General features: G+C 46.4%; 1 protein-coding gene across 1 annotated transcript; it reads left to right on the top strand.

Annotated features, from left to right (window-relative positions):
- Positions 1-14,326: 14,326 nt before the first annotated feature.
- Positions 14,327-15,338, top strand: Bloc1s4 (biogenesis of lysosomal organelles complex 1 subunit 4). Its single transcript, XM_059275038.1, has one exon. The coding sequence runs from the start codon at positions 14,342-14,344 to the stop codon at positions 14,987-14,989; it is 648 nt and encodes a 215-aa protein (XP_059131021.1). The 5' UTR covers positions 14,327-14,341; the 3' UTR covers positions 14,990-15,338.
- Positions 15,339-18,682: the final 3,344 nt, after the last annotated feature.

Genomic DNA, 18,682 nt, shown 5'->3' with positions numbered 1-18,682 from the left:
GGTCACGGCAGATGCCTGTGGCTGAGTGAGAGCAGAAGCAGAAGTAACCTAGGCAACGGTGATCCTTGCACCAGAGCAGTGCCATCTGTCGCCGAGCTGGGGGGCGGGACCTCACTGTGCTGTCTAGCTGCAAGACAGTCAAATTTAGCGACCTTTACTCCAGCCAAGAGCCAATGAGGCTGGAGGGCTGACTCGGGCCTTCCTCTGGACAGAGGCCACATTCCTTCTCATCTCACTGCAGGGAGGTTCCTCTAGCCTGTCTAGGCAGCAGCGTGACCGGAACGCTGGCCCTTCACCTTTACTGATCCCTGTTCTGTCCCAGTTGCCCAAGGCTCCAGGAAAAATGGCCATTCCAGGGACTAGACCCCCTCCGCTGGCATTGAAAATCTCCACAACCCATACTCCTGTCTTGCGAGCCCTCCAGGCCCTGCTTCCCAGCTTCCCCACGTGGATGTGCTTCTGAGAGTCACTGTGATATTGAGCAGGGCAGGGGCTGCTGGGTGCAAATGGGCTTGAGATATAAACTGCTCATCTGAATCACAAGGGCTATCCTGTTCTTCAGCCCTCGCTGTTCCCTCTCAGAAACTTCTCAAGTTTACCTTCTGAATGCTGGCATCTTCTGACATAATAGGGAGGTTCTGTTACTATTCAGTGATGACTTCAAGGGACCACACAGCACAGTGTGGCCTTCTCAGGGGCAGGCTGCAGGAAGGGTCACAACCATGCCGTCCATAGGATCCGGTTGACCAAATAGGGAGGGACAGAGCCGTTGACCATCCCACCCTGTGTCGGCGTGAGGCCGGCCTTATGAAGGTCCAGGGAACCTCCACCTAGAGTATTTGTCTTTGGCTATATCAGCCCTGAGAGCAAGGCAGATCTACACCAGCACCATGACGGAGCTGGAAACACTAACGACAGCAATTGGAGGCTGTGGAAGGGGGAGCTGAGGATGCTGATGGAGAGGGAGCTCCGAGGTCTCCTGAAGGTAAGGCCAGGCAGGCAGTAAGATGAGAGCCTGGGAGGCAGAAATAGCAAGGGTCAAAACCATCAGCTGTGACCCATAGTCCCAGGAGGAGGAGGCAGCAGACCCAGAAATGTGTAAGCACAGCCAAGGAATGGCCCTATGACCCCCACAGAGGAAACACGGGAGCACCCGAGTCCAGAGGGCGTGCTCAGAGGGAGCCTGGGAATGTAGAGTAGATTCCAAGGCATTTGTGACCAGGAGTCTTTCCCTGTCAGGACAGGAGAGTGGGACTCAAGCCTAAGACAGAAAATGGGATCCAGGATAATCCTTGAGGTTATCTGCTTGACCCTCTGAGTGCTCTGTCTCCAGGACTTCAAGCCTTCTAAAATGTTCCACCTCCCATCCTAGGTCCCCTGTGGCTGGTATTAGTGGAACCAACACCAATAAGAACTAGTGAGGTCTGTTGCTGGCCACTCCACCCACCTCCAGGCAGCAGGTGGGTGACCTCCCATGAGGTCAATGCTCAGGCAAGACACCGGAGCCAGAAACCTCCCAAGAGGCCAGGAGCCAGCCCGCTTCTGCTCTGGGTGGCCCATGGTGGGTCTAAGCAGTCTCCCTCCCTCTATCCTCCCCTTATTCTCTTTGATCTTCCCTATCCCCCTTCTCTTTTCTTACCCCCTCGTTCCCCACACTCTGCCCTCCTGCCATCTAAGGGGTCCACACCGATGTTGGCATTGGAGATGAAAGTCAGAAGTGTCACTCAGAGGCACCCAATGCCCCAGAACATTGTGTGTCTGTTCTAAACAGGAACACAGCGATGACATACTTTTACAATAAAATCCATCTGGTTTGTTTTTATTAGAAATGTGTTTGCGAATGACAGAAAAATACAGACGTGTGGAGAGAAGAAATGAGCCATCTTGAACACAGACTTTTTTTTCTCTTTTTCTTTCCCCCAAACAAACATTGCTATGAGCAAAGTTCTGACTAATATGAAAGTTCATATTGTTTGGAGGTTAACATAATAGTGTGAATTCTCTAAATCTGGGGCTTTCTGAGGACAGCCACCACATCGCTGACTTGTGCATGGGGCATGGGATGTTCTGGAGATTATCAAAATTTGAGAAATTGACCTTCCGGGAGAGTGTGTGTGTGTGTGTGTGTGTGTGTGTGTGTGTGTCTGTGTGGTGTACAGCACATGTGTGCATGTGTGTATGTACATAGGTGTACATGCTTGTGAAGGTCAGAGGTCACCTCAGACACACTTCCTCAGGAGCTCCCACCTTGAGTTTTTTGTATGATTAATATTTTTATTTTTTGACAATTTCATACATGCATGTTGGTCATTTTCACACCCACATTACCCTTCCTTAACTCCTTTCTCCCTCCCACTGAGCCCCTCCTCCAACAGTTCCTGCTTCCATGTCTTTTCTGTTTTGTGTGTCTGACTCCATGAGTTTAATTAAGATCGTTTGCACAATCGTCGGGAGGTTATTCACTGGAAATGGGCGACTTGCCAGTGGCTACATAGCTGAAGGACCAGCCTCCCTGCCCCCAGCACTGTTGACTGTCAGGAGCTCCTCAGACAGGGCTGGGCCTCATGAGCCCCTCTCCTCTCCACGGTGGACAGCTGATGGGCCCCCATCCTGTGCAGGTATTCTACAGGTAACCACAGCCCCTGGGAGTTCCTAAGTGAGGTAGCCCTGCCAGCTTCCCTTCTCCGGCTCTTACACCCCCTCTTCTGTGGTAGCGCCTGAACTTTCAAGGGAGGGAATGGTATAGATGTCCCATTGGGGCTGAGCACCCAACAGTCACTTACCCTCAGCGTTTGGGCCAGTTATGTGTCTCCGCATTGACCCTTGCCACTGCAGGCGGAAGCTTTTCTGCCCAAGGCTAAGGGCAGCTCTCGTTAGCCTGATGGTTAGCTCCTCTGGATCCCTTTGTCTTATCCTGTTCTCTCTCTCTCTCTCTCTCTCTCTCTCTCTCTCTCTCTCTCTCTCTCTTCTCTCTCTCTCTCTCTCTCTCTCTCTCTCTCTCTCTCTCTCTCTCTCTCCCCCCTCCCTCCCTCCCCCTTCCTTCCTCCCTTCCTTTCTTCCTCCCTCCCTTCCTTCCTTCCTTCCTTTTTTTTTTGACAAGGTCATTGACCTGGAACTCACCAATTAAGCTAGACTAGCCGAGCCCCAAGGACTCATCAGTCTCCAACTTGTAGATGTAATTCTAAACAGTCTTTTTAAATAGTTAAAAGCCCAGAGATCAGAGCACTAGCCAAGAGCTAAGGCCACTTTATCTTACCACTCACTGCCGTCCTTCCCCTGAGAGAGAGACCTCCTCCTGTATGACCCATGTCTTTTTATTGCCTTTCTGTTCTACCTTCTGTCACTGCCTGTCTATACAGACCTCCAGGTCTCTATGGTTCATACTGAGATTAAAGGTTCAGGTCACCACTTGGCTGTGTCCTTGAACACAGAGATTCTGCCTGCCACATGATCGGATTAAGGGCGTGTGCCACCACTGCCAGACTTCTGCTAAATGGCTCGCTTTTAGCTCTGAGTCCCAGGCAACTTTATTAACATACAAATAAAATCACATTTCAGCACAAATAAAATATCACCATACCAAGTCCTTGGGTTTACAAGCACATACTATCCTCTTCAGCTATTTTATGTGGTTTCTGGGGCTCAAACCCAGATCCTGCAGCAAGCACTTGATAAACTGAGCCAGCAGGCGCAGGTATTCTGATGTGTGCGGGGTGTCTAGGTGGGTGGGCGTGTCCCACTATCTTGGACTGTTGAATTTGCAGCCTCCCCTTATTTAGCCATTCTGACCTGCTGTAATTAACACTTACTTTCGTGCACACAGTGGCGGCTTAATGGGTGGTCTGGACTCACACTTTCTGAAACAACCACCAGAACATAAAATGTTCCAGTCCTCAGCTGAGTTACTAGCCCCACCTGGTGCTGAAGCTCAGATCTGCCCTCTGTTCACCTCTCAGTGAGGATGGCCTATTAGCCCTGTCACATGAGCAGGCTTTCAGAGACTGCACCAGTCTTGTCCTCTCCAAAAAGACCTAGGACCTGAGCAGGGTGCTGGAGCAGAAAAGAGCAGGCCATTTCTCTAAGCAGTCCAGAGTTCCTTTAGTGGAAAGTGGTATCCAAAAGCCAAGATCTTAGAGATAGGTATGCTCCTAATCCCTCTTAGTAGACAGAACCAGGGGACATTTGTAGGTATATACATAAGATTCTATGCACACCCAGAATTCTATATCCCTTACATATATTAAATTCCAAAAACAAAATACCATTGAGACCTCCATCCTAAATAATGTCACAGGATTCTTTCCATATGATAATGCCTACCTTTGCTCTTCACCCAGCTCAGACTCTGGACCCCCTAAAGTCTTCCCCTGAAAAGGCATCTTCCTCATCTCCCAGGTGGCCATTCTTTTCAGTTACTACTGTCGTCTTCCTGGTTCAAGCAGCACTATAATGTTGTCCCATGTGTGGACACTGTCCTTGCTCTACTGGATTTGACACCTAGAATACCCCTGAGAACTGGCATCCCCCTCAGCCTGGGCTGATTTCCTGGGAAGGATCTCCATCCTATACCAGAAGCTCTCTCCACCAATTACACTCTTTACACTCTCCCCACCCTGCTCATAGGGGCTCTGAGATGTGTAGGGATTCCTCTCTACTCCACTTGGATCTGGACCCTGACGTGGATGCCAAGCCCCACAACATCTCATCAGGATACCTTAGGCATTACTATGTGTGAGAAAGGGGTATAGCTAGTGTTTTTTTTTCATGGATTTTATATTTGAAGATTGTCTTAGTTTTGTTTCCTGTTGCTGTGATAAAATAACATGAAAAAAAAAAAGCAACTCAAGACAGAAAGGTTTATTTGGTTCACAGTTACAGGTACAGTCCATCATGATGAAGAAGTCAAGGCTAGCGTGAAGCAGATAGCCATATCAAACCACAATCAAGAGCAGAGACCAGTGAATAAATGCATGCTTGCCTATATGCAGCTCAATTTCTCTGTTCTTGTACAGTCCAGGATCCCCTCCCTAGGGAATGGTGCTTCCCACAGGTGGCAAATCTTCCCACCTCAGTTAATGTAATCAAGACAGTTCCTCATAGGCCAGCTTGATCTAGACAATTCTAAGACTCTCTTCTCTAGTGATTCAAGTTTATGTCAAGTTGACAATTAAAACTAACCATCACTCAAGTGCACTGCTTATTGAAATGTGAGCCTTCAGGAGCTGGACAGATGGCTCAGCATTTAAGAGCAATGACTGTTCTTCCAGAGGTCCTAAGTTCATTTCCTAGCAACCACATGATGGCTCACAGCCATCTATAGTTGAATCTGATGCCCTCTTCTGGCATAAAGTCATACATGCAGATAGAGCACTCATATAAAAAAATAAATAAAAAAATAAAGTGTGAGCCTTCAAATCACAGGAGATGCAGAACAGCAAAAGCTCTGACCTGTCTGGTGCTCCAACTGGGGGTCATCCTGCCTCCTCCCATCACTCCTAGGCTGAAAACAAGTATCCTTTACAGCACTCAGAAGCAACCGGGGTGTTTTTATCTTTTTGAATGTTTGTCTATCTGGCTGGTTGTTACTTCACTGTTTAAAGTAGCCCTCTTGATTCTAATGTCATGAGCAAATAAAAGCATCTGACACAAAATGATTTTTGAGACAGAGTCTCATTATGTAGCCCTTACTGTCCTGGTACTCTCTGTGTAGACCAGTTTGCCCCCAACACACAGAGATCCACCTGACTCCTCCTCCCAAGGGCTGGAATTAAAGGTGTGTGCCACCGTGACCAGAAGACAAAGGGAATTTCTTAAGGGCCAGTGGAGGAATAAAATCCCAGTTCCCTCAAGCTGATCTGCTAACAGGACCAGGGTAACGCTGAAAGCTGAGAGCCCATTAGATAGTAAATGCTAGAAGCCTGAGATAGCTGAAAACAAGTTGATGAATCCAAGGCACAGGCAGACTCTGCGTGTCTTGGTGACAGACTGGAGTGGGGAGGTGCTGAGCAGGGGTATTGTCAAGAACGACCTAGGTGTCTGGCTCAGAAACCTCAGTTGAAATCTTTGCCGACAACTAAATTTAATTTTCAAAAGCTGGGCATGGTGGCCGTATGCGTGACACTGTTGCTGTGGGGGTGGAGACAAGCACAAGCAGGTCTCCAGTTTGCTGGCCATGCAGTCTAGCCACAGCAAGCCCTGGGTTCAGGAAGAGACTGCATCTCAAAAAGTAAAGTGAAGCTGCTTAGATGGTTTAGAGGGCAGATGCACCTGCTACCGAGCCTGACGACCTGAGTTAGATCCCCGGGACACACATGGTAGACAGACAGAACTTGGGCGTGTCGTCCTCTGACCTCTACACTTGCGCCTTGACACACAAAAGCCCACACACATACAAAGTAAATAAAGATGCAATGGAATATTTCAAAAATAAGATGGAGAGTGATTGTCCTCCACATATACGTTCATAGGCACACATATTTACATGTAGGTACACACATTTTCTACAGACACACATGCACGCAGCATGCACACACACACACACACACATACACACACACACACACACACACACACACATTTACTTTTCATGCCTTATTGACCTTTGATTGTCCTGAGTATTTAGCACCAACCACGTGTCAGCCACACACTGGTCTAAGTTCTGGGAATTCAGCAGTGAATAACATCCCTCCCCAGAGGCTGATAATCTACAGAGAGAAGCCAGATGATTTTTTTAAAACTGCATTTTAAGTACTGGTAAGAAAAATAGAGAGAGTAAGGGAGGCTGGCGGTGCTGCTGGGTCACAGGGGAATGGGAGGGTTTGGGCAGATTGGAAAATTGCCTCAGTGAGTCATGTGGACATGAGGCTCTGACAGTGTTTCCAGAAGAAACAGAAGTCAGTGGTCAGCCCAGTCGTCGCCAGCCAGTGCAGCTGAAGGCAGCGAATCTGCAGAGTCTTTGGAAGACAGCATGGAATCTCAGATTTCAGAGAAAGGGGAGTTGGAAAATGACAGATACGAACAGGACAGACTGATGGCTTCCAGAGCTGCTGACAAAGCCAAGGCCAATGGCAAGGGGATTTGGCAGTTGCTTAGATTCTACGACACGTGATCACTTATGAAATGATGATGAGCCAAGTAAGGAGGACACATAAAACCATGCACGCTCTAAGTTCCATTTCATTAAGCAAGGGCTATGACAATCTCACTACGATGCTCCACCCAGCAGCCCAAGGTGAAGAATGATTCAGAAGGAACTGGAGAGATGGCTCAGTGGTTAAGAGTGATTGCCATTCTTCCAGAGGACCCATGTCAGGTGGCTTGGAGGCTTCCGTGGTTTCAGATCCAGGGGATCCATTACCTTTTTCTGGCTTCTGTGAGGACCGGTACACATGTGGCATACACACACATACACACATAAAAAATTTCAGGCCGGTCAGTGGTGCTGCATGACTTTGATCCCAGCACTCAGGAGGCAGAGGCAGGCCGCTTTCTGTGAGTTTGAGGCCAGGCTGGCCCACAGAGTGATTTCTAAGACAAGCTCCAAAGCTACACAGAGAAAGCCTGTCTCTTAAAAAACCAATAAATAACTATAAAAGAATGATTTAGAAGGCTCAAGCTCTTAAAGCAAACAAAGTTAGGATGAATCCTGGGATACTGAAAAAAATGAAAGTGACTTATGTATGAATGTTATTAATCTATACCACCTCTTACCACTAAGCCAGGGAAGTATGCACATCTATCTGTCTACAGCATGCATATGTGTGCATGTCTGTTTATGTGCTCAATTTTCTTTGTTTTAAGATTTATTTGGAGGCTGAAAAGATGGCTTGGTGGTTAAGGGTATTTGTTCTTGCAGAGGACCCAGGTTCAACTCCCAGAACCTACATGGTAGCTCACAACTGTCTGTAACTTCAGTTCCAGAGCATCCAATGCCCTCTTCCAACCTCTGCAGTCACTAGGCATGTACATGGTGCACAGACATACACGCAGACAAAACAGCCATACACAGAAAAATGTTTTTAAGATTTATTTTTATTGTCTATATATGGGTTTTCTGCCTAAAAGGATGTCTACGAGCAACGTGTGTTCCTGGTGCCTTTGGACATAGAAGAGGGCGTAAGATTCCTTGTAACTATTGTTACAGACAATTATGAGCCATATGATGTGGGTATGAGGAACTGAACCCAGATCCTCTTCAAGAGCAACAAGTGCTCTTAGCCACAGAGCCATCTCTACAGCCCCTATGTAGTCAGTTTTTAAAAAATATGTACATTGTATATGCTGGCTAGTCAGTCTTATGTCAACTTGACACACAAACTAGAGTTATCTGAAAGGAGGGAACCTCAATTGAGAAAATGCCTCTATAAGATCTGTCTGTAAGGCATTTTCTTAATTAGTGATTGATGGGAAGAGGGCCCAGCCCACTGTGGGTGGTGCCATCCCTGGGCGGATGGTTCTGGGTTCTATAAGAAAGCAGACTGAGCAAGCCATAGGGAACAAGCCAGTAAGCATCATCCCTCACCTCCATGGCCTCTGCATCAGCTCCTGCCTCCAGGTTCCTGCCCTGTTTGAGTTCCTGCCCTGACTTCCTTCAATAATGAGCAGTGATATGAAAGTGTAAGCCAAATAAACACTTTCCTCCCCAGTTTACTTTTTGGTCATGGTGTTTCATTGCAACAATAGAAACCCTAAGATGATATACATGAATGTTACTATGTGTTTATGGGGTGTGTGTGTGTGTGTGTGTGTGTGTGTGTGTGTGTGTGCGCACATGCGTAGAGGCTAGAGGTCAAAATCAGATTTTTTTAAATCAATATTCACCTTTAATTTTTGAGACAGGGTCTCTCCACTGGACCTGGATGTCTTAGTTACTTTTCTATTGCCATTATAACAGGCCTCAGACCTTATCACAGCTGATGCCATGATGAAAGTACCATTCAGACCCAGCATGTAGGCAACACCACCTTCCAAAACAAGAACAAAGACCTAATCCATCATAGTCCATAGCTCATGGAAAGTCCCTAAATGTATTAATCTTGCTTTTTGATCTCTGTAGTTCTGCTTCTAGCTAACTGTTCTTGCTGACTGAGGTATGTCAACCCAGGATATGTTTTTTGTGGTTAAAAGATCACCCTGGAAATACCTGGGGACTGTACTTGGATCCTGAACACCCAGCATAGTCACTGACTGGCTAATAAAGAGTTTCTGTTGGCTTGAACCTGTGTCCAAGTGGTCTTCTTTGGTGGATAACTCACCTCACCATGAGAGGACACCGTGATCATGGAACTTACAAAAAAAAGCATTTAACTGGGGGCTCACAGTTCTAATGCTCCATGACCACCATGTTGGGGAGCATGGCAGTAGGCAGGCATGGCACTGGAGCAGTAGCTGAGAGCATACATCTGACCCACAAGCACGAGGCAAAAAGGGAAAGAGCTAACTGGGAATGGTGTTGAGCTCTTCTTCTGCCCTCCATGTGTGTACCATAGCACTCATGTGCACATGCACAGAAATAAATAAATATAATAAAAATAAAATCAAAATGATCCGCAATAGCCTAGACAGATGCTCTGCCATCCAGGCCCCAGAGTTAAGAGGCACAGAGAGGTTGGCTTGTAACGAACATCAACATAATGGGAAATAAACCACCAAGACTTTAGGATGAGTGGTTACAGTACTCTTTTGACCGACAGAGGCAGACACCAAATCAGTTTCAGGAAAACCCAGCTAGACCTTCCCACTCTGCTCAGGTCAGGTGTGTTTCCCACTTCTGTGTGGCTCCTGTACCAGCTGGTGTTGTGTGTTAACTTAACACAAGCCAGAGAGGAAGAAGGAGCCTCAGTTGGGGAAATGCTTCCACGAGATCCAGCTGTAAGGCATTTTCTCAATTAGTGATCAGTGAGGGAGGGCCCAGGCCATGGTGGGTGGTGCCATCCATGGGCTAGTGGTCCTGGGTTCTTAAGAAAATAGGCTGAGGCCGGGCGGTGGTGGCGCACGCCTTTAATCCCAGCACTCGGGAGGCAGAGCCAGGCGGATCTCTGTGAGTTCGAGGCCAGCCTGGGCTACCAAGTGAGTTCCAGGAAAGGCGCAAAGCTACACAGAGAAACCCTGTCTCGAAAAACCAAAAAAAAAAAAAAAAAAAAAGAAAAGAAAATAGGCTGAGCAAGCCATGGGAACCAAGCAAGAAAGCAGCACCCCTCCAGGATCCTGCCCTGTTTGAGAGCCTGTCCTGACTTCCTTCACCAATGAACAGCAATACAGAAGTGTAAGCCAAAATCCCTTTTCTCCCCAACTTGCTCTTTGGTGATGGTGTTTTGTTGCAGCTATAGAAACATAACTGAAACAGTTCCCTGTCTCTTATTCTTCCACTAACCCCTAAACTGAAGTTGAATAAGCTTTGTGAACTATAGGCGTGGTTGTCACTCCCCAGACAACCAGAAAGTGTCAAAAGTGTCAATGGCCCCAGCAGTACCTGTCCGTTGGAGAACACAAAGCCATTATCATGAGGCCAGGGTGCAGTGGAGTGCACCTTATTCTGCCACTCGTTGCCATGACTCCAGGAACCATTGTCCCCCACAGTACTTACTGGGAACCTTGCAAGCTACACAAAGTTCATTCTGCTTGACATCGAGGCCTCATGGGAGAACATCATTTTTTTAAATGATTCACTTATGACTTGTTTATTAACACCCACAGAGACTTCTGATATCTGAGCAAAAAATTCACTATTCTTTTTCTAAAAAAGATTATTATCATTGTATGTGTTATGTTTGAGTGTCAGTAGTGTATTCCGCTTGTGTATAGGAGCCCATAGAGGCCAGAAGAGGGCATCTGATCCCCTAGGGCTGGAGTTACAGGCAGTTGTCAGCTGCCCGATATAGGTACTGGGAACCAAGCTCAATTCCTCAGAGAGAGAGCAGCCTGTGCTTTTAACCACTAAACCGTCTCTCCATTTCCATCATTCTTTAAGTAAATAAACAAAAGACAAAAAACAAAAACACCATTAAAAAAAAAACAGAAACAAAACTCAGCTTTCTAGATGAATCTTTTGCGGCAAAGGCAAATGAATGCTCAGTGAGTGTTTGGTTTACCTTGAATGCCTGCCAGAGCTGCTGCCTGGGTCCTGATAATGTTTCCCCCTTTCTCCAGCATCTCTGAAGCCCCTGTGGTGGTGAGGACCTTATGACAGTACATGCACTTCTTACTTCATTACCATACGGTATCAGATAGACTTTTAAAAATTAACCTGAGGTTACACAACACACATCAGACAATGTGACACAACACGTAGCTCTCCTCCTTTGTCTCCCAGAGGAGCTGAAGTTCCAAAGTACAGACAAAGCCATCCATTTTCTGAATCCTCCAGTTTGTGCAAAGAAATCTTATCCCCACAGTCTTCACCAGCTACAGTACGGTTTAGTCATGCCTTGAACTATACCAACCCTTGTAGATTTTGACCATAATTCTCCACAGGCTGCAAGGTGCCAGAAAATGATCAAGTCACACAGATAGCAGCAAAATACACAGCCATGTTTCACTCTTCAAAACACAGCCAAGTGACAAGAATATCTCCTCTGAAACAAGAAAGTTATCTTTGAAGATCCAAATGCATTTAAGATCCATGTTTATATCAAAGTCACCATGCAGACACCATAAGGAAGATTGCAAAACCACCCAATGGAACATAATGCCATTTCCAATAGGACGGTCACCCAAAGTATGCCTGCCTAAGCATAGCATGTTGGAAAACTGAAGAAAACCTAGACCACGCAGCAAAACAGAGGAGAGTGTGAATGTAGGAAAGAGAAATATGCAAGAATAAAGGCAGAGAGAGAGGCTGTTACTAAGGCTTTCCAGATGTTTCTAGAAGGCAAGTACATCAGAGGACCCTGAATTAAGGAAGTAGCATTCCCAGAAGTGGTTAACATTTCTTTTTTAACCTCTGGATATGAAAGGCTGACTGCTCACGGTGTGCATGGCAAGTTACTCCTGGTTGTTTTAGGTTCACAGTGATGGACTCGGGTCAGCCAGTACAGAGGACTGACATGGTGAAGAGTTGAAACAGCTTGTAGTTTTCTCTATTTTGTTGCTCAAAGTTGTTTTTGTTTTTCTCTAATTCCTAATTTCCAGTGGGGAAAGATGTTGTTGGTTGTTTTTTATTCTTTTGCTCTTAGCTCTTTTGGGGGCCCACCATCCAGCTTCCAAATAAATCACACATGGAGGCTTATTCTTTTTTTGTTTTGTTTTGTTTTTTTGTTTTTTGAGACAGGGTTTCTCTGTGTAGCTTTGCGCCTTTCCTGGAACTCACTTGGTAGCCCAGGCTGGCCTCTGCCTCCCAAGTGCTGGGATTAAAGGCATGTGCCACCACCGCCCGGCGAGGCTTATTCTTAATTATAAATGCCCAGCCTTAGCTTGCCTTGTTTTTTGCCTGCTTTCCTTAAATTATCCTGTCTACCTTTTGCCTCTCTGGGCTTTTACCTTTCTCTATTTCTATGTATCTTTTCTTTCTTACTCCATTGCTGGTTGTGTAGCTGGGTGGCTGGCCCCTTGCATCCTCCTCCTTCTCTCTCTCCTAGATCCTCTCCTCCCAGATGTCTCCTTCCATTTAGTCTCTCTACTTGGCAGCCCCACCTATCCTTTCTCCTGCCTCGCTATTGGCCATTCAGCTTTTTATTAGATCATCAGCTGTTTTAGGCAGGCAAAGTAACACAGCTTCACCGAGTTAAATAATTGCAATACAAAAGAATGCAACACATCTTTGCATCATTAAACAAATGTTCCACAGCATAAACAAATGTAACACATCTTAAAATAATGTTCTACAGAAAGAGGTCATGTAAACTTTACCCATGAAGAGTACGTGTTGAACACCTAACAAACTCCGACTCTGTTTCCACCACCTCGTCTTTTGCACTGCGTGGGGGTGCCTGCCTGTGCATGTGCACCTGCCTGTGCATGTGCATCGATAGTAAACAGCCCAAGCCTTTCTCAGTTGTTCCCCACTTTCTCACTTGTTGCCTTAGGCCTGTGTTCAGATGACATTGCTGAAGAATAAGATCTACCAGACTGCATGGTACTAGGAGATGCCACCTTCGATGTTTCTAAGAATTTTAAGGATTTTACTCCCATCTTGTGTCTGTGTGTCCCCCCCTCCCCCCCCGGGAACACCTTGATGTAATCCATGCTTGGGAACTATTATTTCTTTTGTAAAGAGGCTGAGATGAACACATCATTAGGATGATTTTGTGTTCTGCCTTCTTTGTTTTGTTTACAGTCTATTTTACTATCACTGGTAAAGGAAAAGAAGCAGGCAGGAAACTTGCATGGTGCTGGTGGGTCCTACACAATTGGATGGATGTGGGAGCTGTGTAAGAAAGCTGTGAACTTACTGTGAACTATGGGTGGGGCCGAGTGCAGAATGTTCTTCCCACAAGATGGCCTTCTAGAAAGAATCACATAAACTATAATAAGTGAATACACTTGGAAGCAAGGATATGAAGGGAAAGCCCTGGCATATTCAAATTATCTTTGTGGAAAGGCAAAGGCCTGGGAGGAATATTCTTGACTCTTTTCACAAGACCAAAGAAGATAATGACACCAGGTGTATTTCCTTGCTGTACTTGTATTTGCTTAATTATAAAAGTCACCTCATGTTTTTGCTTGAATAATAAAAATGAGAAATGTTTTGTTTGCACAAACACCTTGAGCTAAAACGCCTGGAGTTGGACTCCCCAGACAGGTCTTTGGAATATCATACCATCCGCAGAGGCTTAGCCTCACTGGCCATAGGGCAGGTGAACAGACAGAGGTAACCTGGCTATGAGGATATGCAAGAGGGACTTGGACATCTTTAGATCTGCTTTTGTATTCCTCTTACACTATCATCTATCAATTTACCATCTATCTACCTACCAATCATCTATTGGTTTGTCGGTTTGTTTGAGACCAGGTCTCACTATGCAGCCCTGGCTAGCCTGAAACTGGCCAGGCTGGCCTTGAACTCAAGAGATCTGTCTGCCTCTGTCTCCGGAATGCTGGGACTAAAGGCATATAGCACAACTGGCCTAATCTATTTATCATCTATCTATTATGTATCTGTCATCTACCCATCTTCCTATCTATCATCTAATCGTCATCCTTTTTGGAATATTAACATGTGGAAACAGGACGGGCACACAAAACTAATGCTCGGGCAAGAAGGACGGTAGCCGATTGGGCACCCTGGGAATCTGTGCAGGAGATTATCCGGCTGTAAAGAGCATGACGCATTCAGGCGGCGCCGGAAGCAGTGAGCGCGGGAACGTGACGTAATCTCGTAGCGCCGGAAGCGGCTGAGCGGGCCATGGAGGACAGACCCGCCGGCGGAACCCTCCCGCGAGAGGCCTCGACTGAGGAGGCTGAGCCGCTGGGTGCTGCGTGGAGCGGGGACAGCGGCCACGTATCGCAGAGCCACAGCAGCGCGTCGGGGCCGTGGGAGGATGACGGCCCCGAGGACGCGCCGGGCCGCGACCTGCCGCTGCTGCGCCGCGCCGCCTTGGGCTACGCCTCCAGCCTGCTGCCCGCCACGGGCCCGCGGCCCGAGGTGGAGGCTCTGGACGCCAGCCTGGAGGAGCTGCTGGCCAGGGTGGACGAGTTCGTGGGCATGCTGGACATGATTCGCGGAGACTCGTCCCACGTGGTGAGCGAGGGCGTGCCGCAGATTCACGCCAAAGCGGCGGAGATGAGGCGCATCTACGGCAGGATCGACAAGCTCGAGGCCTTCGTGAGGATGATCGGCTGCAGCGTGGCCAGGTTGGAGGAGCAGGTCACCAAGGCCGAAGCCGAGCTGGGGACCTTCCCTCGGGCTTTCCGGAGGCTGTTGCACACCATCAGTGTTCCCGCTCTCTTCAAGTCGGCGCCCACCGGGCCCCAGCGCGTTGCCTACGAGCCGCCGGTCCTGTTTCGGACCGAGGACCACTTCCCCAGCTGCGATGACAGACCACAGCTCTGAGCTTGCACCTCTACCGCAGGAGGACTCCAAGGAGACTCTTGTTCCGAGTGTTAAGAGATCCTGCCTTATGATGTCAGGATGTGAACTGCTAAAAGTTTATTTTCTGTAAACGACTTGATATTGTCAATATTCAATGTCGAGAGTGTAGATCCCCGTGTCTTCCAGTTCTGATCCGGAAGTTGTTTGGTGGGGGGCTGGGGAAGCCAACTGAATTAATTTATCTGTGCAATATGGCAGAGCTGTTATTTTTATGGCCTTTATTACAGTTAACAGTGTTACCTTGTTAAGATTTATATATTTATATGATCAAAAGTGACCAAGAAATTAAAGCTGTATTCTTAAATCCTAACAGTGAGTGGTTCAATTTTCTGTAGCCTTCTAGGATAGATGGTGGATTATTTAATAATCATATTCAACTTTGCAGGTTGTAAGCCAAAGGAAATAAGACTTTCTCAAGATAGCAATAACTGGGTGTTTTGTTGCAGCGAGTTCTGAAGTTGTATTTGACAGTATAATTCAAAGGCTTAGTTTATCATAGCAAGCATATTAGTGTATGGTTATCAGTGTTCGGTTTATAGCACATTAATTAAAATGTTAAATTTCATTGAAGGAGATTTCCTTCTAGAAATTATTTAATATATTTCTTGTTTTGTCTGGAAATAAGCCTGTCATTCATGTTTTTAGTAGTGGAGTAAGAAAAGGCAACTTCCTTCTTCAAAAGCTGGTGTGGAAAACCAACCTTGCTACTGTTTTCCCTGCTCTGCTTCTCTCTGGGTTCCCTGGGAGTAGTAGGAGGGTTTTTTTTTCGTTCACTTAGGGGATACAGAATGCTTGGAGGTCTCTTACCAACAAACTACTATTCCCTAAGTTGGTTCTCCCAGGTAGTAGCTCCAAGTAAGCACTCAGCTGTGTGTATTGCTGTCAGTAAGGGTAAGTAAAATCAGTAATGGAGCCAGGTGTGATGGCATGCATAGGTGTGAAGGCACATGTTTGCAATCCCAGCACTCAGGAGTCGGGCAAGAAGATCACAGGTACCAGGACAGCCGGGTCTATAGAGTAAGTTCCAAGTCAGCTTGAATAGCTAAGAAGACCATATATTAGAAAAAAAAAAAAAAATGACTTAGCCAGGCATAGTGAAGCATGCCTTTAATCCCAGCACTCAGGAGGCAGGGGCAGGCAGATCTCTATTAGTTTGAGGCCAGCCTGGTCCACATAGTTCAGGACAGCCGGGGCTACATAAAGAGACCCTGTCTCAATAAATAGACTTGATAATGTAATCTCTTCTTTGGCTTTTCATGGGCCTTCTGTGTTGTATGGTGACATTTATTCATTTGGTTTGTGGTTCAAATCAAAGAACACATAAGTTTAGGAGCTGTGGGTCAAACAAGTGACCTACATTTACTGTTCAGAATCTAGTAGGTGCTACTACAAGTTTTTAATACACTTCTATGACAGTCACTGAATGTGAAATAGAGTTCCAGGCCAACCTGTGCTAAAGAGTAGCACCCTGTCTCAAAAACACCAAGAAAGCTGGGCAGTGGTGGCGCACGCCTTTAATCCCAGCACTTGGGAGGCAGAGCCAGGTGGATCTCTGTGAGTTCAAGGCCAGCCTGGGCTACCAAGTGAGTTCCAGGAAAGCTACACAGAGAAACCCTGTCTCAAAAAAAAAAAAAAAAAAAAAAAAAAGATTGCTTACATAAGGAGCTGTGGAGATGGCTCAGCAGTTAAGAGCATGGTCATTTTCCCACACCCACCTGATTTTTGTGAGAGCTCGCAATTGCCTGAAGCTCCACCTCCAGAGGATCTGTCTGATGCCCTTTTCTAGCCTCTGAGGTCACCTGCATTCAAATGCACAAACCCAGACACAGAAGTACAGATTATTGCAAATAAATCTTTTTTTTTTTTTTAAAGATTGTTTACCCTGGGCAGTGATGGCACATGCCTTTAATCCTAGTGGGAGGCAATGGCAAGCCGTTCTCTGAGTTCAAGACCAACCTAATCCACAGAGCAAGTTCCAAGACAGCCGGGCTAGGCAGAGAAACCCTGTCTGGAAAAACAACAGAAGAGTGTTTACATATCTCTAGGAAAAAAAATGCTTAAGATAGAGTAGTAAATAGGACAAAGTATGAAAATATTTAAAATAGGTTTGGTATCTATACAGTAAAACCCTTAAATTCCAGAAGGTACAACTGAAGTGTTCTGTAAAGTAATGCATCAATTATGTTTCTTATATATTTACTTAGAAAGCCATAAACTAGGCCGAGAAAAAAAATAAGCACTAGGGAAAGAGACTCAACATTTTAAAGCTAATCATAAAACCTTCAGACAGTACATGCAGAAGTCCTGGTTCAGATGATAACATACATGCTTACCTGTGAACCTTATTTCTAAGGCATCCAGTTAGTGGGCACTTCTGGGGTTTCTAGTAGAGATCTGTGACCCTCTGACTTAGTGTGAGGAATTGCTGGCTTGCACAATACAGGCCATTAGCCTCAGAAACAGAGGTTGCAGCCAGATGTGGCTAATATCTGTAATCCTAGCATTCAGGAGGTTGTAGCCAGATGTGACTAATATCTGTAATCCTAGCATTCAGGAGGCAGAGGCAGCAGAATCTCCAACTTGAGCTACATAGTTCCAGGCTAGGCTGGGAGTAAGGCCCTGTCTGCAAAAAACAAAAGGAATGTAGGTGCTCCCATACTGCTCGGCAATGCCGCCTTCAGGCCTCTTGGCTGCCTCTTCAAACTGTCTGACACCCCAGGAACCTCTGGATCTTTGAAAACTTCATTCTACTTCTTCCAAAGTTAGTAACATGTAGAAAAAGCTTTCGTAGTCCATTCATTATATATAGGCCAGGAGCTCGAGAGATGGCTCAGTGATTAAGAGCACTGGCTGCTCTTCCAGAGGACACCAGTTCAATTCCCAGCAAACATGTAGAGGTTCACAACTATCTGTAACTCCAATTCCAATGGCACCAGGCATGCATGTGGTAAACAGACATACTCGTGCACATAAAATAAAAAAAAAAAGTAAGACTTAAAGGCCATCTCTGCAGCTGGGGTCTGGAACACTCCCACTTAGTATAAATGGATGGGACAGATTGGCAAAGCTTGGGATGGGCACCCCACTAGTCACCCTTGGATCAGTCTACTTTGCTTGCAAAAGCATAACTACTAAGATTACCAGGATATATAGCATGTTTCTCAGCTGATGCTGGCCTCTGGCAATCTGGACTGAAGATAGACACACACACACACACACACACACACACACACACACACACACACACAATGCTCACCACTAAGGGGCCAGCAAGCAGCCTGTGACTGTTTCCCAAGCCATAACTTTCAGGAGTCAGTCTTGAAACTGTTCTTATTGCCTGGTGTGAACCTGCTGGCCGATACAGGGAGCAGTCAATACTCCCCCAAAGGCTGGTTGGCCAAGGTTTTAAAATCATAGGCATATGGTCCCATGGCTAATCCCCTGCCCTTATAATGGGGAAGCAGCTGGAGACCGTGTGTAGACCATTGTACATGGCTGTATGTCAATAAAACAATTGTTCTTGAGACATGAGAGATACAAAAGGGCTGGGGAGGTGACAGTGGGGAATGAGCTTGCTGTGTGATGACTCAGTTTACCTCTCAGCTGGGCATCAAAATTGGGCATGGTGGTCTGCATCTGTAACCCCAGCCCTGA

Source organism: Peromyscus eremicus, chromosome 10, assembly GCF_949786415.1.
Source record: "Peromyscus eremicus chromosome 10, PerEre_H2_v1, whole genome shotgun sequence".
In the NCBI taxonomy this organism is placed as follows: Eukaryota; Metazoa; Chordata; class Mammalia; order Rodentia; family Cricetidae; genus Peromyscus; species Peromyscus eremicus.
The sequence above is the reverse complement of the archived record's forward strand: the minus strand, read 5'-3'. Positions and strand labels throughout refer to the sequence as shown.